The sequence below is a fragment of the Mustela erminea genome, chromosome 11 (genome assembly GCF_009829155.1).
Source record: "Mustela erminea isolate mMusErm1 chromosome 11, mMusErm1.Pri, whole genome shotgun sequence".
Taxonomy (NCBI): domain Eukaryota; kingdom Metazoa; phylum Chordata; class Mammalia; order Carnivora; family Mustelidae; genus Mustela; species Mustela erminea.
Window position 1 is genome coordinate 49,482,257 of NC_045624.1, and position 24,286 is coordinate 49,506,542.

At 43.7% G+C, this 24,286-nt stretch overlaps 1 protein-coding gene across 4 annotated transcripts in view; it reads left to right on the forward strand.

The window, feature by feature from the left end:
• The first annotated feature begins 214 nt into the window (after positions 1–214).
• LOC116569289 overlaps positions 215–24,286 on the forward strand; it is a 33,628-nt gene continuing 9,556 nt past the window's right edge. Inside the window, exons 1-4 of one of the 4 annotated variants that reach the window (XM_032305434.1) lie at positions 215–1,100; positions 1,489–1,604; positions 9,818–9,877; positions 10,637–10,705. In XM_032305434.1, coding sequence (XP_032161325.1) covers positions 9,871–9,877; positions 10,637–10,705 — 76 coding nt within the window. In that variant the 5' untranslated portion in view covers positions 215–1,100; positions 1,489–1,604; positions 9,818–9,870. Of the gene's footprint in view, positions 1,605–9,817; positions 9,878–10,636; positions 10,706–24,286 lie in introns of all 4 variants that reach the window. The other 3 variants (XM_032305435.1, XM_032305433.1, XM_032305436.1) reach the window with 3 other exon arrangements.

A 24,286-nucleotide genomic window follows, 5' to 3' on the forward strand; every position in this document is an offset into this window, starting at 1 on the left:
GCCCCCCACAGCGTTCCCATACCCATAAGCATACATTTAAAGCCAAGATCCCAAATCCCTTAAATCAAACCTTTTTCACGAGTCACATGCTTTATCCAATTCAAACTTAGGAGCTTGAAGAAAAAAAAAAATCACTAACTACAGCTGGATTCACAAGCAAGTTCTCCTGCCCATCGACTCACCACAGTCTTATTTGATGAACCAGAAGGCAGGATCTTGTGTGTGTGTGCTTGCACAGCAATGAGCTCTGAGGATGCAAATGTGTGACTTTGAAAGCCATTGAGTGACCTTCTGGCATGTGGTTGTTGGTATTAGCAGCATATTTGCCCTCCAGATCAGGTGAGACATGAGCTGGTGTTCCCAATCCTTTTGCTCTCCCAGGGTGACCCAGGTCACAAGCAGGAGAGGGGACGGAGGGAACAGCGGAAGCAAGCAACCCTCATAGTGAGGACCCCGACAGTACTCGCCGAACAAGCCTGACACATAGAAGGACTCCATAGGTTTGGAAAAAGCCCGTTTCTTGGGTTGAACTGATTTTTGCCTGGGGCTTGTCCTGTTGCTAAGAAGAGACTATCTGCAGCAGGCGCTGGAGAGATACAAACTGTACATTTGCTTCGGGGCTTTTCCTCAACGATCTGTGCCTGGACAAACAGAGAACTGCATTTCTTGGCTTCCTGCCCATCTGGAGTGGGGAAGCATCCTGCTACATTGGCAAGACATCAACCGGACTCCACAGGAGAATGAACAAAAAGAATGGCCTCCTATCCTCGGCTGGAGAAAAACCACTCACAGGATTTCAGGTCCGCCGCGCACCGTGGAGAAAATGCCTTATCGGTAGGTAAGAGAGGCTTCCTTGCCATTCTTGGAGCGTTCCCTCCATGGTCCAAATGTCACCCATGCTTTAGAGCCAAACCAAAGTCTTCACTAAGCGCCCAGAAGGCAGGCAAGCGAGTCCTTGTTTATGGCCAACGTGGTGGGACTTCGGAAGAGTCCTGATTGTGTCACACTCTGACCCGTGGGAGTTCTTCACCGCTCGATGGGCACATCTGGATATTCAGTGAAGCGAGGGGTTGCCAGACTTCTCAAGTCTTCAGAGCAAGGTGGGGGAGATAATGTTGAAACTTCTGGTGGGAGGCGACTGGGGGTGCAGGGCTCAGAGAACAGGTGGGTCCTGCTTTACAATGCTCAAGTTCAATTCAAAACAGCAGCAGCAGCAGCACCAGTGACCCTCCAGGTGTTCTATACCTGGCCTCTACTCTCAGTCCAGATGTCAGTGTCTTGCCTGCCACCGAGGCTGGTACCACTGGGGACAGGCACAGCAAGTCTGGTCACTGGAGGATTTTGCAGGTTTCATGTCTCAAAACACAGAACCCCGTGTTCTGGCCACCCCAACTAGCAGGCAGCCACAGAGGTTGCTCCTTACCAGGCACTACAGTAGAATTGGTAACCGATCTAAAGAGTGTTACCCGAGCATCTATTATGTGCCAGGTCCTGAACAAAGTGGGCGGATTCACTACAGCTTTCCAGCAAGTGCATGGCAAGGCTGCGACTCGAATCAAGCCCGACTGACAGCAGACTTCCTGTTCTGGACCATGGCTGTGAAGGGGAGTTTCCTACTCATTGCATCCTTCACCGAATGTAAGGCAGTGTGCCCCATGTAGCCTGTGCTGGACATTTCCAGGACATAGGGAGCACTCAGGGTGGCTCTGTAGTTCCACTTGGGGAGAGAGTCTGCCCCGGAGTGAGGCTGATCTGCTGCAGCATTTCAGAGCCTCTGGATAGTAGATCCTTGAAGGTGGGGTCCAGGCACGCAGCAGTAGTGCGTCATGGTGTTCAAACGACAGAGGTGCCTTTCCAGCACATGAATCCTCACTGGCCCCCCATGCTCCGCTGTTGGATACCAGGGCTATTGGTGGGCCCATGAGGGAGTCACATTGTGCTCTCTGGAGCCTTCACTGGTAAGTTCCAGCACTGCTCAAAGATGGTGGTGCAGAGCTAGGTTGGCACAGAAGGAGCGAGTTCCCAAACAATGACAGTCACAGTCCCACCCAACAGGAAGCTGGGTACAAAACTAGAGCAGAGGTGATAAAGGTTCCAAAAATCCGTGATTACCCTTCCTTTTCCTCTAAAGCCAAGAGGAAAAAGACTATGGCTCTTTCGCTCCAGAGGAGCAGCCAAAACGAATGAATTCTGGATAATTTATGAATGACAACTCATCATGGGGCACCTGGGTGGCTCAGTCAGTTAACCATCTGTCTTCGGGTCCGGTCATGATCCCAGGGTCCTGGGATCGGGCTCCGCATCGGGCTCCCTGCTCAGCAGTGGAGTTGGCTTCTCCCTCTCCCACTCTCCCCTGCTTGTGTTTTCTCTCGCTCACTCCTTCTCTCAAATAAATAAGCAAAATCTTAAAAAAAAAAAAAAAGAATGAGAATGCATCAAGCACACAAACAGGTGGGAAATAAAAAGTGTGTCTTCATGCACACTCTACATGTTCAGCTTCATAGGCTGCAGGCGTTCTATGTAAGTCAGAACCAACTTTTCTGGACTTTTCTTTTAACCCTAAGAAATATGTTTGCATTGCCAATAATGCTCTTCATTTCGGTCAGTGTTTTAACATAAGGTCTCTTCAATTTCACAAAAGAATCCAGTTTTAAACTGAATAAAATGTTTTGTAACTAAAACACCAGCAGAAAAAATTGAAATAAGAAAATGCAAAGAAGCATTTGCAATGAATTCTTGGCAAAAAATACAATACAAATGCAAAATAGTTCCCCTGTGGTTTGAGCGAAACTATACCTCAGGTATTTAGTTAAACAACCTGGTTAGAACCAGGAGAATTCTCCCAGAGTAAAATAGTTCTCTGGGAACCAAGACATTTCACACCAAGGGCAGGGACTATCTGGGGAGAGATTGATCAGAGTTTTAATCCCCACAGAAATATTCCAGGACAGTGAAAAGACAAAGCTGATTGCCTACATGGTCTTCAGCAGGGCAAAGAGACAGAAGTTTCAATAATGCAGGTGTCAGTGCTTTGCTTGCCTGAGCTGCGGTCTGGGTGATGGGGCACTGTTTTTCATAAGTGGGTGGATCTGAGTGTGTGATTCTTCCTTCTGTCGCAATTTGCACAGTGCACAACCACGTGTCATGTCTCCCCAGCATTGGTTTCTCCCATGCTGACTCATCATGAAGAATTTGCTTTGGTTGACTCTTATCCCATCAATTATTTTTGGAACGACGTTGGCCAGGCACTATACTGGGGAAAAAATTACTACCTTCCGCTACCACCATCTCTCTCCTCAATTATTGCCATAATTTACCCTTACCCTATTCTTACGTTGAAGAAAGATCATTTCCTTCCTATGCTTTTTGACCTGGCAGGAGCTCCCCAGTTCACTCAGAGTAAAGGCTTGGAAGGCCCTTCATAACACGCCCTCTCCCCCAACCCTTCCACCTGACCTGTCTCCCACTGCCTCGGGGCTCCATGTTCGCCCCCACTGCAGCCACACTGGCCTCCTTGCTGAGTACCACAGGATCACTCCTTCTTGCCCCAATTCCACTTGGCTCGCTTAGTCCCATTCTTAAGTCTTTGCTCGGATGTTCTCTGATGATCCTGTTCAATACAAACTCCCCCACTACTCCCCTGCTTTCTTCCTGATCGCTCTTACCTACCTTTATGTCCCATTTTTTCCCCAAAACACATATTACCTTCTAACACCCTATACAGTTTACTTATTTCTTATGCTTATCATCTGCCTTTCCCTTGGAGATGCCAGGTCTATGAGGGCAGAGATCTTTGTTGTATCCACGATGTGTCCCAGTCCCCTGGAACTGTGCCTGGCCCGCAGTAGGTACTCAACAGATATGGTCAAATGAATAAAACACACCAAGGCCCCCCTTCTTGCCACCACCCACAGAGATCATTGGTTTTCACCAACCACAGTGCTAGGGGTGTTTTCAGTCCCTGCTGGCGCCGTATTTTACAAGCAGTGGCCACACAATTCCACCATCCAGTTGCTCCCAGAGGGTGAGACCAAGTCGAGCTTGTAGAAAGGAGGGGGGTAGTACACGCATGTCCCCATCCCCACAACCCCAAGTGGGGTCAAATCTAAGAGAAAGGTGCAGAAGGGATGCCGATGAACAAAGAAAGAAGACGCTTCATATAGAATGGCCTGTGAAGTAATTGTATCTTACACACACCAGCAGTCGTCATCTAGCAAATAGCTCTTAAGCCCTAGCTTTTGCTACAGTATATCCTGAATCTTCCTTCTCACCAGGCCTAGGCCCCATCCTGCGGGAATGAGTGACTATTACCCAGATTAAGAACATGAGGGAGGGACCCTGATGCATCCGTCTTCTCTTTAGCGGAGGGCTAATAGCTTTCATCACATCACACACCAGGAGCTGGTGTAGCCTGCTGGCAGAGAGCGTGGGTTCCTGAGGCCTGAAGCCTGGATTCACATCCTACCCCTATCACGTGTAGAGTACCTTGAGTACGGTCTCAGGGTTTGAGCTCCTCCAGCGTCTTCAGGGGGAAAGCAGCCTCTCTTGTATGACGTCCTCACTGTAAAGTGCTCAGAGCGGAGCCTGTCTGTGATAACCCCCCATCTGTGTGAACTATCATTGCTGTGCTACTCAGAAATCTACATATAACCTTGAATATCTTTGCCTGACCTTCAAGTTCACCCTCACTCCCAACCTTATTTCTCAGTATCAGCTCTTCATTGTGCCAGACCCATCTCTCCCGCTGAGCCTGGACTAGTCATTTTACTCCTTCTTGCCTTTTTCCTCATTGTACTTACTTACTTTATCAACTCGACCCTAGAGTTTCTTCTTTATTCATTCTCTCAGTCCTTCCAGATTGAACCCAGACCCTGAAGCTGAAGCTCCATCATCTCCTGCGTGGCTCCTCCCACTCCATCTGTCTCCCCCTTCCCTGCAGGCATGTGGAGCTTATCTCCTGGCATACACAGGAGAGCTGTTGCTTGGAAGCCAGCCATACATTTTCCTGCCTCTTTCAAGGACCTTCTGAGAAAGAACACTGGTCCTGCAATTGTCAACTTTCGCTGAACCTTTATCTCCATTCTTGTTTTCCCAGGTGCAGCCTGGCCTTGGAAAAAGCCCTACATAGCCCAAGGGTAGAGGGCAGGGTTTCATTCATTCATTCAACAAATATTTATAGAGCACAAATGAAATGCGTGGTATAGAACCAGGCATATATCATTCCTTCCCCACAGGAGTTTACGGCTTATGGAGTTGGTGCTGAAATATATATTAATTTATAATATAGCACTGCGGACAAAAGGAAATTGCAGCCTGGCTTATCAGGACGAATATAGTTTTGGATGCAGCCTCAGTGGGGTTTGAGCACTGGCTTTGCTACTGCTGGTATATGACATTGGGTGGGTTGGTTAACCTCTGAGAAACTCAGTTTTCTCATCTACAAAATGGAGTGATAACTCATGCTTCCCAGAATTAATATTTTCTATATTCTTCTACTTTCTGTTGGTCTTGGGCTTCAGCTCTGCTGGTTAGTCCAGGGGTGGGTGGGTGAGGTGAAAAAGCAAGTTCCTTAAACTTGACAATGATAATGTCTTTGTTTCTTCCTGTGCTTGTGTCTCAGAGTAAAAGAGCTGTTTCTGGGACAGATGTTAAGTTTGTCAGGGTCTCTACCCTTGCCCTCATTTCAAAGTGGCGGCTAGGTCTAGCGCAGTTTCTAATTCAGCAGTGATTTTATTTCCCCCAAATGTTTGACAATATCTGCAGACAGTTTTGAATACCACGAGAGCAGTGGTGGGGGGGAATTACTGCATTAGTGTGTAGAAGTCAGTGAAGCTGCTAATTATCATCCCAAAATGAACACAATGGACTCCTTCGATAAAAAAAATTATTAGGCCTGGGGGCACCTGGGAGCTTCTGTCAGTTAAATGTCTGACTCTTGAATTTGGCTCAAGTCATGATCTCAGGGTCGTGAGATCAAGCCCCACATTGGGCTCCTTGCTCAGTATGGAGTCTGCTTGAGAGTCTCTCTCTCTCTCCTTCTTCCTCTATTCCAACCCCAAAAGGCTACACATGCACTCTCCTTTTTACTCTCCCTCTCTCTCTCTCTCAATATATATGTGATTATTATATTTAAAATGTTTTTTAAAATTTTTAGACCTGGATGGCAATAGTCTGAGTATCAACATTGGCCCAGTGGAAAGAGTACGATAAGTCATGACAAGGGATGTACTTGCTGATTCTGTGGCTGAAGAGACAATGAGGTTTTGCTAAACCAACACCCTAACCCAAACTCCACCTTTAACTAGAACCCTAACCTCAATGCCAAACTCAATGCTAACAATAACGCTAAATAAACATAACCCTAAACATACGCAAAGCTAACCCCAATCCCAGCACTAACCCAAACTCTAAACTTAATATGAACTCCAACCCCAACAGCAGCCCTAATCCTAACTCTTCTACCCCATTCTAACCCTAATCCCAACCCTAACCCAATCCTAACCCTATTCCTAAGGTCAACACTGACCCCAACCCCAACCCCAACCGAACTCTAACTCCAACCCTAACTCTATCTCCAACCTAAACTCTAACCCCAACCCTAACCCTAACCACAACCCTAACTGGCTGGGCCTGGTGTTCTTTGAGCTCTCCATCTTGACTTTCACTGGCTCCACAGACCTGAATTTCATCTTTGACCTCTTACGGACCTCTGTCATAGAGTTGACTCATCCCTTAACAACTCAGCTCATTGGCAGGTGTGTACCCTCTACTCCCCAACCCCACATAGGAAACAAGGGAGGTGCAGAAGCATTGGCTCAGGGCCCTTCTCAGTGCAGCTGTGCTGGGCTGTCATTTTTGCTTTGCAGTGTCTGTGCCGTCCTGGTACCATGATGCCAGCAAAGAGAGTCACTTCCTGGAACCCACCATGAAGAGTGGAGTAATAAAGCCTTCCAGACCATTTTCCCTCCAATCTTTCTAAAGCCCAGGTCCACCCCCATGCCAAGATTTCTGTCCAGAGTAGGGGGAGGGCCTGGACCAATGGGTTTGACTATTTGCTCCCTAGACTTCTGTTCCATCAACTTTCTTTCAGAACTAGAAGGCTTTCTTTTACTTCCCTGTCTGTCTGGCATATCAAACCTCCCTGTGCTGTATTCTTGTTTTTCCTGGATGGCAATTCATTTCCCTTTTTTTCTGGAGCTATGGAATGTCTGCAGGGAATGTGATGTGGGAGTGGAATAAAAAAACCACACCATTAATATTTTCAAAATATTATTCTTGTTGGTGGCGTGTATTCTAGAGCTTCTAGGCTAGGCCTAGACCATCATGTACCCTCCATCCTCCATGAATGTTAGCTTTCCCCAGACTGTGGGAGCAGAACAAAGTGGGTGATAGGACAGCAGCTTCTCGGCACATTTGTCTGGTAACAAATCATTCCTGGATTTCTCCTGGAAACTCATTCTTCACTTCCCTGAGTTAGGAAGGTGCCCTCTAACGAAGTCACCTGCCTTGATCTTAGACTTAGAGCAGGAGTAGGGCAGGTCAACACCTGCGCACTGTTTGCCTGGTTTATCTTGTTTTCTATGGGAGAAGTTGCAGCTTTTCACTCTTAAGAAAGAGTTTTAACTGCAGTCACCTCATGACAGAGGCTGAGACTTTGATCCTGAGCTTTATTTAACAACCGTGCTCTATTTTGCAGATGCCAACTTATCTTTGGGAAATGTGTTCCAAGAAATCAATCATACTAGTCTTACTGTGGACTCCTGAAATCTTAAAATAAGAAAAGATATAAAAATATATATGTAATATAATAATAATATGTCTCTTAAGAAAACACTTTCATTACAATTTCTGATCTCAGTAACTATGATTTGGCAAATTTATTTTTCATTATATAAGTGGCAAAATGCAGTTAAGTAGTATTAAGTATAAGTGAAAAATTACGTTTTCCTCCACTAAATCCTTTAAGGAAAAACTTTAGGACTTTGCATTCTTTTAATGGCTTTTATAATTTAAAACCCCTGCTTATATTGCTTTACCTTTATGAGGGTGATTTAAAAGCATTGCTGGTCATTTTTATACATTGTCATTTTATGATCATCAGAAATACAAACTTGCAAACTTGTGTTCATGTTTATATGTCAACATCCTTAAGGCCAGAAGATGTTCTGTGATCAATAATGCACAATTTATATACATTTTCCTGAAGTGTCCTTGGCTGGAAATGATGGTTGGCAGTATCCAAATTATGGCTGAATATGAATAATGGTGATGAACAAGAAAGGTGGCTTCAGTATGGCCATTGTGGCAAGTTTTATTTCAGCAGGGGAAGTAAAGTAGCTATTGATTTCAATTAAGTTTTGTAAGCCCAAACATGATTTTCAGTAGACTAGTGGATCCATTTGGGAGTTCAATGGTACTCAAATGAACCTTGGTGTTCCTAGGGACATACAATTGCTAACAATCTTGCATTATGTTGCAGAAAGTTTGCTCCTTAAGTAAATTTAGGCCCAATAAAGTGTCTGAAATATATTGTTTGCATTTGCAGTTAGTAAACAAAATATACCAAACTTTTTTTTTCTGATGCCTCATAATCTCAGTCAAGAATAGATGAATGTGATATATTAAATATCTTGAGGTGGGGCTACTGTTTCATCTTAGGGCAATGGTTCCCAGCCCTGATTGGTATTAGAATCACCTAGAGAACATAAACAAAATAAAACAATGTCAAAAATCCACCAGACCAATTGAATCGTCTCTCTGGGGATGGGTTCTGGGCATTAACATTTAAAAAATATATATACAAGGTATTTGGGGGGAGGTGCAGAAGGGGAGGGAGAGAGAGAATCTTAAGTGTGCTCCGAGCTGGGCAGAGGAGGGGTTTGATCTCACGACCCTGTGATCATGTCCTGAACCAGAATCAAGAGTCAGATGCTTAACTGACTGCTCCACCCAGACACCCCTATACAAGGTATTTTTAATGTGCATCTTGGTATTAGAACTTCTGCCCTACGTGAACTATCTCTGACAAATAATCCTGTTGAGGAAAACTTGGAAGTATTGCAACTAGTTTGCAAACAAATTACCTTCTATTACAGTTTTATTTCAGCTAACATACAAGTGGTGTTTTTTAAAAAGATTTTATTTATTTATTTGACAGACAGCGATCACAAGTAGGCAGAAAGGCAGGCAGAGAGAGAGAGGAAGGGAAGCAGGCTCCCCACTGAGCAGAGCGCCCGATGTGGAGCTCGATCCCAGATCCTAGGATGCTGGGATCACGACCTGAGCCCAAGGCAGAGGCTTTAACCCACTGAGCCATCCAGGCATCCCACAAGTGGTGTTTTTTAAAAAATTAATGTGTGTAAGATTAATCTTACATTAATTAAAATGAGGGTATAACTTAGGTTATCCCTGTGTGTCCAGAGCATTCACAAAAACAGGTCCACCTTCTGGAAATATCTGAGTTAATTAATCCATCGAAATGATAAGGATCTGTGTTCTTAGTGGGATTTTCCTTCTTTTGCTCCTTGGGAGGGTAGAGTGATTCCTGTTGGGCTCCTTGAGAGTTAAAAGAACTCTCTTTCATGTGTCTAAAGAGTCAGGTCTGAATCTCAGTGCTGCTGCTTCTTGGTCCTGACCCAGTGCTGTGATGTGTAGACACCTAGCATTGCTTGAGGACAGGTTAGAAATGCAGAGTCTCAGGCCCCATCCAACCCAGCGAATCTGACTTGTGCATTGTGACAGGGTCCCCTGGGGGTTCTGGGCACGTCTAAAGCAAGTCAGTGGATTCTTTTGAGCCTTCCTTTCCATGTCTTTGCAGTGAAAGATCCTACTATCGCCTCTACTTCCCCATAGGGCATTTGGACCAAATGGATGATATGTAAGTATTTTTCATAAAGTGTTTTTTATTGTGGTAAAATATGCATAACATAAAGCTGATCATTTTAAGCATTTCTAAGTGTATAGTGGCATTAAGAACATTCATGTTGTTATGCAACGATCACCACCATCCATCTCTAGAACGCTTCATCCTCCCAAACTCAAACTCTGTGTCCTTAGACAGTAACTCCCTGTTCTCTCCTACCCCGGCCCCTGGCAACCACCATCTTATTTTCTGTCTCTATGAGTTTGACTACTTTAGGTATCTCACATGAGTAGAATCGTACAATATTTATCCTTTTGTGACTGACTTCTGCCAGTTAGCATGATGTTCTCAACGTTCATCTAGGTTGTAACAGGGTAAGAATTTCACTCCTTTCTAGGGCTCAGCATTATTCCATTATATGGATATGCCACATTTTGCCTGTTCGTTTTTGGGTTTTTGTTTTTTTTTTTTTTTTTTTTTTGCATTCAACTTTGCATTCTATCTTTGGCTATTATGAATACTGCTGCTATGAACAAGGGTGTGCAAAATTTTCTTTTTAGGTCCCTGCTTTCAATTTTTGGGGGAATAGCCCAGATCACATGGTAATTCTGTGTGTAATTTTTTTGGAGGGAGCTGCCATATTGTTTTTCACGGCAACTGCACAATCTTACACTCCCACCAACACTACCCAAGGATTTCAATTTCTCCACATTTTCTCCATAGTTAGACACATGATTTACCAGTTTTCTTTCTTTCTTTCTTTTAATACACTAGCCATCCTAACGAGTGTGAAGTTGTACCTCATTATGGGCTTGACTTGCCATCGACCCAGTGTTAGTGATGGTGAGTAGCTTTTTATAGTACTATTAGCTATAGACTATTTTATACCACGTACACTGTTGCCATTTTGAGATTATTCTACTGAATTTTGAACATACCGACTACTTTGTTCAAGAAATGCTACAGAATTCCGTTATCTATTTTTAGGATTAAATTAGCCACATTTTCTTCTGGAGACTGAGTGAGATGTAAACACCATCTGAGAATTGAATCATGCAGTCTGAAATACCTTCATGTTTGGCTTAAATTCCTTCCTCCATAAAGTGGAGGAAATAATCCTACCTTGTAGAGTTGTTTTGAGAATTAAGTGAAGTAATGGATATAAAATGCTTAGTGAGTAAACAAGAGGCATTGTTTGCTGTTCTTATACATAGTGGACAGACCGTTGCACCTTTGTTTGGAGAAGGGGAGGGACCCTCTTAGGGTTGGGGGATGCGGAGTGTGCAAGGTGACAGTGGCAGAGGAAGGAGAAGGGAAGATACGTCGAGGTCACTAAGTCAGCGGTGAGCTGTGTGCAGCGTGCTTGGTGGATTTGTTCATAAGAGTGGGAAGCAGTGGGAGGTAAGATTGGGAGCGTGGGTGGGGACCAGGTGGCAGGAGTATGGAGAGTGAATCCACCAAAAAGTGTGGGCTTTTGAAAGCAATGGGGAACCACTGAAGGTTCTGTGTTGGAAGGGACACGATCAAAGCCATCCTGTGTTTATTGTTCTTCCCAGGCAGGTATGACCCTCAAACCGTAATAGCAGCATGTAATAGCTGAGGCTTTGATCTTGACTAATACCATTGTTTGCCTTTTGGGGAGTACCCTGGATATTTACAAAGTGCCATGTAGTCAGTTTCATTAGTTAAGAGATAAGATTAATGAGATTTTTGTGGCAAGCGAAAGACTGAATTTGGCTTTGAAAATCACAGGCACTAAGGAAGGGCTGCAGGAGGCTTAGGGACTGGTTCTCTCTGCAGATCTGAAGTGTGACTTCCTCAGTAACATTTTTGGTATGCAGAACAGCATACCAAGAGTTTCCCAAAAGGGATAAACCTGGCTTCAAGAAGATTACAATCTTATCCACCAGGAGTGGGAGTGCTGCATTAATATAGAATGGAGTATTTTCAAATATATACTGTCTAATATTTATGGCAAGGGCTGGGTTGGGAAGGAGGGTGGTCGTCTGAGAGAGGCTGTCTTCTTTCCAATACATTTTGGTAGAATTGACAAAGAATGGCAAAGAAATTGTCCAACTTTCTTCTATTTTTAATGAATATACTATAAGAATTACCAATGAATTTCTGGGACTTTAAGTACAACAACACATTAACCTTAGATGGGAGAGCAATAAATATGTAAGGTATTTACGTTTCCAAAGTGAAAGGTTCTGTCTTAAGGAATGGCTATTCGTGGCTCTTAGTAAATAAAACCCTCGTTTGATTTTTAAGTATATGTTTTAGGGGCATCTGGGTGCCTCAACCGCCTAAGCACCTGCCTTCAGCTGAGGTCATAGGATCGAGTCCCATGTTAGGCTCCTTGCTCAGCAGGGAGTCTGCTTCTCCCTCTCCCTCTGCTGCTCCCCCTGCTTGTGTGTGTGCTTTCTTTCTCTCTCTGTGTCAAATAGATAAATAAAAACTAAAAAAAAGTTTGAGTTTATAAATTGTACTTTTCTTACCAAGAAACCTTGTTCATTTTATGTTTTATATAATATGATTCCATAATTAAGGTATTAGAGATGGTTATATTCCCTAAATAAATGATTTTACTTGAAGTGACAATGGGATAATGAACAAATTTTGCTAACTTTTCTTCACTGCCATGGACAACTCTGGTCTTCAGTTTTATGGGCTAGCCCTCAGTAATACGCATGCTAAAAGATGGCAACTGGAGTGATTAATTCAAGGATCATTTCTGCAAAAGGCACATTTTGAGCGTGAAACTTACACACTAGTGGAGATCACTCAGGGTTCAGTTAGTAAAACAGAAACCACCTTAGGTATTTCAAATAGGAAAGGATTCAACAGAAGGAATTTGGTGCTTGTAAAAAGAAATTGAAAAGTCTGAGGTTGCAAATGAGGTCAGTCAGAGGAGGCACCTGCTAGCTTTCAGGTTGGCCACCGCAGTCTCATTATTAAAAAAGCTGCTGCTACCGCCCATATCAGGAAAATTACAGGAAACTGCTGCCATGGTCACAGCTGGTCAGAGCTGTCCTGCAGCACCCAGGCTGGTAACTACAAAGGGAAAACTTATAAGTTGCTGGGAAATGTCACATTTGCTAAAGCCGGAACTTCCAAATCTCGCCTGAGGCCATATAGATCATTGTCAGAATGGATTTCCTATCAAGAACCATGACAGCAATGATGGAGTCTGGGACATGTAATTAGCAGCCTCCCAGTCCTGGCATATACGGATGAATGTTGAAAGGGGTGCAGGTGAATGCTGGTTGCCAGAGAATAATTGCCCAAAGAAGTATGGAGTGTCATTCCCATTTTATAAATGAGGAAACTGAGGCATGGATGTCAGTACATTACCCAAAGACTCAAAATTCTGGTTTCAGAACTAGAAGTTTTTAGCAATTATATTGGGAATTATCCATTACATGGCGTATGGCTCCAAAGCTTAATTTGCTTCCTTGGCTTTAACGCTCATCAGCTCACATTCCTTTAGGCTATATAATTCAAAACAGACTGTTACGAAACGATTATTTTGGCAACTTATTTGGTGGTATTTCCAAATTGGCTAACCTTTTCAACTCCTTCCAGAAAATGTGATCTGGGTAGCTCTTGCAATTATGGTAAGCTCCCTAGATACAAAATCTTGGGTTGGTGATATTTTAGGGAGTAGGGTGAAGAATGATTTGTGTCACAACTCCTAAGTCCATGCTGAAAGTCAAATTATAGCACAGACAGTATCTATGAAATCTCGAAAACATGTCCAGTTTTCCTTATTGAGTTCCTTATTGACCTTGGCTTAGTATGAAGTTATAAGCAAAGGAACAAAATTGACATTTACTGATTATGAGCCCCCCCAAACACAAGCCCCAGTAGAAAGAATGTATATTCAGTATAATTCTTGTAATTCATTCACGAACAAACAATAATTACTATGTACCTTGCTGGATTCAGTCATTCACTCAACACATATTCATCATGCTATGGTCGTTCTCCATTTTTCACCGACCCCTTCCTCCCCATGTTCACACAGATCCATTGTCCTCCCTTCTCTGCCCTGCTCTGTCCCCGGGAAGCTGACTCCTGCATGATCAGGGCGCCTGGGCTTGCTGGCTTCCATTTGGGTTTGGTTGATGGGAGGAATCAGCAGTCAACCCAAGAGACAAAGGTTGGTCCCAAGGCCCGAGAGGCAAGATGGGGCAGTGTTTCCTCTCTGTTTTCTTTCCACATGCACCTCATTTCTGACCTCATTTCTGACCATGGACATGTGCTTCCAGGAGTACAGATTCTGTTGGGTGGCCTGATGCCCTACAGTTCCCACCGCCACTGGGGGACACCAGGGACACTGTTTTCTCTCCTGTCCCTTCAGCCCTAGCATGACAATGGCTTCCCACTTTTGCCGGTCCCTGGGCGTCTCATAATCCATTGTTTATTCCAGTAATCGTGCCCTCACTTCTGTTAAGAGTCCCTTCATTAAATTTCCTTTATTTAAACCATCTAGGTTATCAGCAGCTGACTCTCCTATAAGACCACCAGAATCACCTGCTGATCAAACAAGCTGAGTGAGCACTTAGTAATATCTCCGGAGAATATTCATAGAGTTCCGGGGCTGAGTTTAGTGGTTTAGGGTGGGTCTTTAAATTCTAGAATCCATTTAGAATTGGGCACAGTGTGTGATAAGATTGCTTAGCGTCAGTGGATACGGCAGACAGGAGAGTTTCAAAGTGAGACTCGATGAATACATGATTATTTGAGAGGTTAGAAGATTTGCCCCATTGAGGGGACCACTGTCCTGAGAGGTGGGCTGTTTGCCCAGATAAATGACCTACTGTCCTGAGAAGACAACTGGCCAAGCAATCTTCATTCAGATTAATGAGTATTATTGGAAGATCTTGTTGGTTTATGACCTTATTTTTGTGAGCATAACTCTCCCAAACAAACGATACAGTCATGTTGATAGAAGAGCCACTGGGCTGCAGGCATCTGCCCAGTCATGCAGCGCCCACTGCGGTCATCCTGCGGCCTAAGCTGGAGGGCAGACCCTTGCCTTCCGGGGGGCACCCTCAGGCCAGGTTTCCTCCACCGCTTGAGTTCTGATTGTGCACCAGGTTTCTGGGGGCGCTCGTTTCAACCCGTACAGAGGCCAGATGTTCTCGTTCTTATTGCTGGGGGATCCTCTCGTAGCTCATTGAATGAGACAGTGGCCCCAGAGCAGCTGTAAGGTTTCCGGAGATCACACATACGAGCACAGCAACACAGACAAATACGTAAAGAACAATTATATTCAGAGTTCATAGTATACTTCTGTGCCAGGAGCCAAGAGTGCCCGAATTAAATCAGGAGAACAGACCAACCCTTGTCTGAAGAGTCCTCAGAGCCAGGTATGGGGGTATTAGCCAAATCACCTCATTTTATATTTTTTTTTATTTTGTTTTGTTGGCTTTCTGGATCTTTTTTTTTTTCTTTTCTTTTTTCTTTAAATAAAAGCAGAGATCCCAGAGGGCTCTGTAGGGATGTAAGGACAATATTCTTCCACTAATAGAGCCCCTATTCCCCTTCGAGAGGCCAAGAGCATATCTAAAGTAGCTCTACTTGGCGATGATGGAAGACAAGTTGTTTGGAGTGAAACGTTTTACTGGCTTAAGTGGGAAACAGAAGGGGCTGCTCATGGTTGTGTGTTTCCTTAAACTCATCTTGTTAAGTCATTTATCACAATGTTCTCTGATTTTCCCATTTTTAAAATGAGGGAGGTTGGGTGTTTTTTATTTTATTTTTTTTAGTGTTTTTCAAGCTGGGTTGGGACCCATTCATGTGTAGTGAAATCAATAAGGTACGTCACAACCAATTAAAAAAAAGAAATAGATTAGAACATAAATATCTCATGGTTTCACATGGTAAGGGTAAGTATTCTCTTGTGAGAGTACGTATGGCAGGCCAGGAGAAACAGGTTTACAAAACACTGGATTAAATCATCTTTCACAGCCATTCCTGTGATTCTCAAATTCCCATAATGAACGTGCTTCATGTACTCAGCGCACAGCGTAAACTTCTACATGTTTCTGAACAACGCTTTGTGTGTTATGTGGAAAATATAAACAGGCCTGGGTTTTGGAAGGTCCAGGTTGTGAGGGATTGAAATACCTTGCCTCAGCAGAAGGACCTTTCTAGATCGTCACTGGAGATCTTCTATTTTTAAATATTTGGTATGATTAAAACCAACCATTAATGAACATGAGCAATTTGATTTTTTTTAAATTTCCAAATTTTAAACGTTTACTTTCTTTTGAATTCTCTTCCAGTTGTTGTTCATGTGTGTTTACACATCTTACCTGGTTGTTAAAAAGAACGTGTATTTATGTTCAGGGTCACAACACTTTCTTTTTCTAAAGATTTTATTGGCTTATTTGAAAGAGAGAGAGAGTACGTGGGCAGGAGACAAGGGAGGGGAGGTCAGAGGGTGAGAGAGAAGCAGACTGTCCCCCTCCCCCACCACGGAGTGGGATGAGGGACTTGATCGAAGCACCTGAGCCGAAGGCAGCTTCTTAACCCACTGAGCCACGCAGGTGCCCCCTTCACGGCACTTTCTTATAAAGATTGCTACTTAGTGAAAACAGACCCAGGTTAGAGCTGTTACGGCTAGAGAGCATTCAGTTGTGTTCATATGTAAACAGTGTGATTTCAAAACACACAATGGTCTCTACCATCAGAAGTTTTGCACTGACCATCTCTGACAAACAGTTGGGTGTTTTCCTTGATCAAACCCTGTGCTGATTTTAAAAGCTGGTAATTTCTGATGCTGGCTGAGTCAAGTGTTTAGAAGGACAGGGATCCTCCGTCCTGCCGCGTCCTTATCAGTAACGCTGAGTATCAAGCTGGAACGCTGGCTGGGTTAGGGCAGGGAGGAATGCTCAGAGGTGAGCTGTGGCCAACACAGCTGGTTCTGGAAGGAAGAAAACCCTAGAAGCACAAGGGTCAGAGCCAGAATTATCTTTAGTATCTCCTCATTGAACCCAATCCCCATTTTCCATGTAGGAAACAGGCTCAGATGGTGACTTTCCTTGTTTATATAATGCAGATAACAAAAGTTGGATCTTCTGACAACACCATCGCTGACGCTACTTCTGAAGTTTCAGGAGAGGATGATCCTGCAGACACCAGAAATGCACAAGACACAAGAGAATACAAAACATATGCAATCCAGAAAAGCACAAGTCAGGGAGTGGGCCATTTTCATGGTCAAAGTGGCAGAAGAGGTTGGGACTACAGAGATCCCTCAACCCAGAAAGTGTAAGGCAACCACTTGCAAGTTCAGCGCTTAGGCAAAGTTTGGGGACTGGATGTTCCCCTGTACCGACAGGAGCTGGGGTCAAGGCATGAACGGCCACAAATCTGCAGGGACGCTGAGAGGCCAAGGAAGGAAAGGTGAATCTTTCTGTTACATGGCTCTGACAGAGACAAAAACAAAGACATCTCCCGGTGGGAAGCAGGGAGCAAATTATCATATGGAGTTGCTAGATAAAATACGGGACACCCATTAAGTTTGAATTTCAGATAGACCACAGATAATTTTTTAGTGTAAGTATGTCTTGTGCAATATTGTCCAGTATTATATAGTACATATATATAAGCAAATAACAATTCTTTGTGGTTTGTCTGAAATTCAAATGTAAGTGGTCATCTCATGTTTTTATTTCCTAAATCTCGCAACTCTACTCTCCCAGCTAGACTAGTAAGAAACATGATTATTCTCAAGGGTGCTAGACAGTCACACTCGGGGGTTTTGGAGCCACATAGCTCTCTCCGGCACCGGGACAGCCTACATATTTGCACACAAGAAACGTACAAACCATTGCCAGAGCTTCATCTTCCCTTCCGCATAAATAGGTTGTAGTTTTACGAAGGACTCAGTTATTAACATGATCTTGACGCTGAGTTCTCAGACTTCTCAACCATCTCTGTAAGTTTCCAGAGGCGTGCAAGTTCACTAACCGGTTACAGAGCCAGTGCATGGGTGGGGGGAAATAGTTCCCAGCGTGGAAAGGCCAGGGGATGATGAAAGCCTTGCAGGACAAGCACGTCCTGCCTCCAGCAAGGAGCAACGGCTGTCCCAGCTCTAGACTCAATACTGGCGGACAGTTTGTGGGCACTCCGCTCCGTTGATGTAAAAACATGCATTTGAAAAGGCTATTTCTATGCTCTATTAAGTTATTTCTAATTATTTTAAGGAAAACTGATATGGAAAAATCTGAACTTGGAAAGGAAGCCCAGGAGTTGCTACTCCTATAGGAAATGTAGCAGGAGAATGTCTCTTGCAGCATTGTTAGTGGTCGTAGGGGGAAAAAAAAAAAGACAAGGGAAAAGCGGAATGTCCATCAAAGGGACATGGTTGAGCAAAGCATTATGTATTTACATGTAAGAAATTTGTTAACTCTGGCTCTTATCAAACATAATTAGCTAGCACCGTAAGCAATTAAATGGGGGGATTACTGTGCTGTATAATCCAGTGGGAAAGAAGAAAGGATAATGTGTACAATAGAATTTGTTTTAATAAGAAGGTTGGGGCACCTGGGTGGCTCAGCGGGTTAAGCCTTTGCCTTCGGCTCAGGTCATGATCCCGGGGTCCTGGGATTGAGCCCCACATCGGGCTCTCTGCTTGGCAGGGAGCCTGCTTCTCCCTTTCTCTCTCTGCCTGCCTCTCTGCCTACTTGTGATCTCTCTCTGCCAAATAAATAAATAAAATCTTTTAAAAATAAAATAAGAAGGGTGAAAACAAGAAGTAAAATTCTGCCACGCTTCAGTAAGCATAGGTGTGTATTTGTGTATATTTTTATGAGTGGAGCATGGGAAGATCCACATTGGATGGTCAGTATCTGTTATCTGGGGTGAAGTGGGAGTTGGCGGAGAGATTTTTTGCTTTCTGCTTGTAAGTCTCTGGATTCTCTGACTTATTGCAACAAGTGTGTATTACTTATGAAACTAAGGAAAAAATTAATGTCAAATAAAACATAAAACATTACATGACATGTAGATAAAAAAGGCTTCACCCAAGGGCTTCTTTAAATAGTAGACTCCCTACAGAACTCCTTCTTCTCCAATTCAATGAACGTATTTAAAATGTATTTCAATTCACAAGATTTTAGCTGACAGTTTTTCAAGGAATGGAACTTGCACTATGGTATATTCATGCCATTTATCCATGGGAGCTAACCAGAAGAAGAGTTTGGAAAATGCTAGGTATTGTGAGAAAATTGAGATGAGTTAATGGTAATAAACAGCTTTATCAGGATCACAAAGCTGGGACTCAGTTATCTGTGAAGTTACAGAACACACACGCTCTGTGTATCTTTCTTGCAATGAAAAAGCAGTACATGTTTGTATGTATTTGTAAAGTCTTACTTAAAAAAAAAAGATGTTATTTATTTATTAGACAGAGAGAGAGAGGGAACACAAGCAGCGGGTGTGGGAGAGGGATAAGCAGGCTTCCTGTTGAGCAGGGAGCCCAATGTGGGGCTCGATCCCACAACCCTGGGATCATGACCTGAGCCAAAAGCAGAGGCTTAATGACTGAGCCACCCAGGTGCCCCAAAGTCTTACTTTAAAGATGTGTCCATTCTCTGCTTGTATCATTCAACTAGTGTCTGAAGGCCTGATTTTTGAGGTCCCCATTCTCAATGCTGAGCAGTGTTCTAATCTGACATTTTATAGAGTTACCATCACCAAGTCTGTACTCTAGAGAGTTTTATGTATTTAGATCCAAGAACAGAAAAGTATTAGGTGCTTTTTTATATCTCTGTATATTTTATATATTTGTATTAAAAAGGTATGTATATATTTCCTTTGTTTTCTACAACGACCACAGATTTTCTTTTTTTTGGAATGGGGTATGTAAATAAAAATAAATATGAAGTGTGTAATGATGTGTTTTTTGTTTTGTTTTTTGTAATGATGTTGTTTATGGGGAGAGGGCAGGTGTCAAATATGGTTGATAGGTAAATAGAATGAGGGTCAATCACCTTTGTATTTCCCTCAATTTCCAGCTGAATGGAAGTACTGAATTGGTTTCCATCTACAGGTGGAGGTCGGTGGGGAGGAGAAGGCTTTTTGCTTTGAACTCATGCTAGATCACTAAATTTGTCGGGCATCTGTCCTGTCCATAAAATTGTAAGAAAAGGATACCAAATATCCATACCAAAAGCAAAAATCATTGCAAAGACGATGAGATAAAATGCATGAATTGTTCTGAGGCCCTTGGAACTGGTGGGATCAGTCCATGGAATACCATTGTTAATTTGCTGCCTTGTTGGGCCCCAAACCAAATCGAAACAAAAGAAAGCCCTCACAGGTACGTATTTAACAATATTCTACTTTGTAAATAGATTAGTATAATAAAGTAATAAAGTATAATAAAGTAAAGATATTTTTCAGTTATGTGAGATTTATTGTTAAGACACATAAAAACTCTGGGCTGTCCCCAGATAAAATGTTTACAGCTCCAGGAACGAACTCATGGCATTGTAGCCCTTTGAACAGTGCGAGCATCCCATGTCTTGGCTTCCTCTAACACGTCATCGAGGGACTTGACCCAACCTGTTCCGAATGCCAGAATGGTGCCTGTTCTTCTAACCTGAGGGCATTTCTGCAGTCTCCTGGAGCTCCTGCCACTGGACCACTTCTGATCCATGGGAATTCTCGACATTTTGAAGCCACGGGGGGAAAACTATTCTTTGGACTGGAAATATTGGAGGAGATTGAAATGTATGCAAGTTTTTAAACGTGCTTTCCACATCTGAAACCGTTTTATGGACACAAGAGGATAATACTGGAATGTACATAATTTGGTTTCCTCATAAAGTTTGGTATTTTTGAGACCGAACTGAAAATGTTTTTTTGTGAGAAACGTGAGCTTCTCTTTTAATCACAAAGTCCAAGAAAACATTCGATTTACTTAATGATTCCATGTTTGCAAAAAAAAAAGAAAGAAAAAAATCATCTCAGGACTTCTTTCCTCTGTGAGAAGAGAAAGTTCCAGCAAGGCCAGTCGTCCTTCAGGAGAAGGCATGCCTCGGGTTGTGGTGCCCCTGTGAAACAAGCTCCACCTTCCTGTGGCCATATCTGCTCCGTAGCTCTAGTCACTGTTCCCTATTCTGCCCTGTACCCTTTAGGCTCGAAGGGTTTGGTGGTAAATCCATGGTCAAAACCACCTTACTATTAGTCCAACAGCTTGCACGCACACACATGAAGTCCAGAAGAAAGAGCAAAACAGCTCTGTACATCCATTCACGTGGATTACGGCCCATAAGCATCTATCAGGTAGAGATTTGAGAGGGACTGCTTTGCTCTCTTCGGTTCACGTGAGCTCCTCAGTGGCTCTGGTGCAGAGCTGCCACGTATCATAAAGGACGCTGAGTTACACTTGGACTTCACAGAAATGAATGCAGGCAATATTTGGGACATAGATTAATTTGGTATTATGTGCATGCATTGTTTATCTGAAATTCAAATGTCCGTGGGTACTTCGTATTTTATTTGCAAAATCTGGCAACCCTAGTCTGGAGCCTCCATTCTGGGCTTTCGCAGCCACTCCGCATTGCTTCACTCACTCACCTACACACTCATTCAAGAAACCCTTTTGGGTTTGGAGGGGTAGGAGAGGGGCAGAGGCAGAGGGAGAATCTTAAGCAGGTTCCACACCCACTGCAGAGCCTGGCACGGAGCTCAGTCTCACAACCCTGAAATCATGACCTGAGCCAAAATCAAGTTCGAGCTTAATCGACTGAGCCACCCAGGGGCCCCTGACTTGTAGTTTTAAAAGATCACTCTGGCTGCTCCAGGGAGAACGTATTTTAAGAAATAAAGAATAGAGGCTCAGAGGCCATGTAGGAGGCTGTGCCCCTCCTGGACCACGGTGCTGCAAGGAACACGGGGTGGAGGAGGGGGCGGATGGACCCGGAATTTGGTTGGAGATCCTTGCTGGAGGACTTGCTGAAGAGCCCTGTTGCGGGTGAGGCACACAGAGAATCCAGATGATACCCTTCAGCTTCTCAAAGAGGCTGTGCCCTTGCCCTTCAAAACCTTCCCGATCCTGCTCTTTGCTGGCGTGGAGGCCAGGTTTTCAGGGAGCTCCAGACCTGCCTTTTGTGGCTGTTTGGGGTTAGGGTGGGCTGGGGAGGGGAGGGGGGCCTGGGATTCTAAGGGCAGGGAAGGAGTGGGGGCAAGGGGTCCTCTCCCACAGCCTAGCTGCTGTTTGGCTCATCTTTTAGATGTTATTCTAAATATACTGGGTCTTCCTTTCCTTCCACTATTCTAACGTCAATCTATCATGCCAGGCTCCAGGAATGGACAAAAGCTGCAAACTTGTCCCATTTTGTAATTGTCCAAAGAACAGTTACATTTGAAATAAAAATTTCAGACAAGAATGAGAAAAGGGTCAGGGTGCCTGGGTGGCTCAGTGGGTAAAGCCTCTGCCTTCAGCTTGGGTCATGATCTTAGGGTCCTGGGATGGAGCCCCACGTTGGGCTCTCTGCTCAGCGGGGAGTCTGTTCCCCCACCCCCGCCCGCCTGCTTCTCTGCCTTCTTGTGATCTCTCTCTCTCTCTGTGTCAAATACATAAATAAAATCTTAAAAAAAAAAAAGAGTAAGAAAATGGTCAGTGGATGGCCCTTGTCCCTTGAATCTTATGCTTGTGGTAGTTCTGTTTGGATTCATGATTCCAACGGAGATGTTTCTTTGCATTGCCAAGGTTAGGAGGAAGAGTAAAGGTAAAAATGGTAACTAAATCTGCTCAAGGAATAATGTATGTTGGAGGGAAGGAAGCAGGGAAGAAAGGAGGAAGAAAGGAGAGAGGAGAGAAGAGAGGGAGAGAGAGAGTAACAGCAAGTTTCCCCAGAATAACACATGAACAAGAAGCTGCAGCTTTATTTTTTTAATCTAATGGTCACCAAACCCCACCAGCACAGACATAAAGCAGAAGTCATCTGAGAGCCAGTACTGATTCATATCTGGGAGAGAGGGAGGCCCTGACTTAGCGGGAAAGCAAAACAAAGCAAAACAAGAACAAAAACAAAATCGTCCTAACTTGGGTTTGATCTTGACTCCAGCAGCCGGTGCTGGGAGCCCCCGGCAGGCAGGGCTGCCTGCGTCTCCCGTCCCCACAGCCCTGTGTTTCCTGGAGGATGGGCCACGGCCAGCATTCAGTGCGTGTAGAAGGGAGAAGGGAGGCGCCAAGAACTCTCTGGGCCCCATTACCTCATGATTCGGGGAAGGGGTTGAACTGAATGAGCTCAAAGGTCCCTTTCAGCTTCAACGCTACGAGGTTCCCACACCTCTTCTGTTTTCTCGCCCCTGCTTCACGCTCACAAATTTCTCTGCAGCCAACCCTGTTTAAAAAACTTTCTTTTCCTTGCCTCTCTTCTGAGCCTTGGGCATTGAGCAGAGTTCCCAGCAGTTTCTCTCTTCTGCCGTTGGCTGTTTATTATATCTAGACCTTGAGGAGGACAGATAAAGAGATGGATTGGTGGGTCAGAGTCATGTACACTAAAATCTTCATATTACTGTAGAGTTAAGTGCCAGAGAAAAAAATCTGGGAAATTCAGATTTTAAATACTGGTTTCCAAAATGCAGCAACTGCAATTCCAAAATTGCATCAAGCCCCCTTCTTGAAGCCCCAGAAAGCGAATTCTAGAGACACTAACTACCAAGTTCTGCAAGGTTTGGAGCCCGGCAGCTGGCCTGAAAAATGGCTTCCTCCCCACCATGTACTCAAGGTAACTGCCTATGAGTTAATACAGAAACAAATCAATTCTGTATTGCCTGACCTGGGCCTACTCCTTAGTTACACATTGAAGAAAAAAAAGAAAAAAGGAAAAGAAAAAAGAAAGTGGAGTCTTACTCAGAAAAGGTGTTATCAAAACCAATTTAGTTAGCCACTGAGGATTTTTTTTTCATCATCTTTTCACAATAGATGATGGTACATTGGAATGGATCACAAAAGAATTATCCAAATAATTGCCTGATTTTCTCCTTATGTTTCAGAGAAAAACTTGAATATAAGTGAAGAAGAAGGATAGTTTAACCAGAGATCAGCCTCTAACACTGTTGTCTCTAGATGGAATGTTTTTGTCAGCAAGTAATAGGAAACCCATTTAAATTTGACTGTAATAACATATTATTTACTTAATGTAATACCCATGATTTTAACATAAAAATTCTGTGGGTTCAGAGGCTCTGTTGTGTCATCAAGGACACAATTTTTCTCTCTCTTTCTATTCTGATGCATTTTCTTAAGTCAGCTCTTCTTACGGTCCCAAAATGGCTGCTTTTATCCAGGCAGCACACTGTGATGTCAGCAACCATGGCAGAAAAAGGAATTTCTCTTGTTTTCTGTATGTTCCGTCTGAAGAGAGAGGAAAACCTTCTAGAAGCCTTACCATC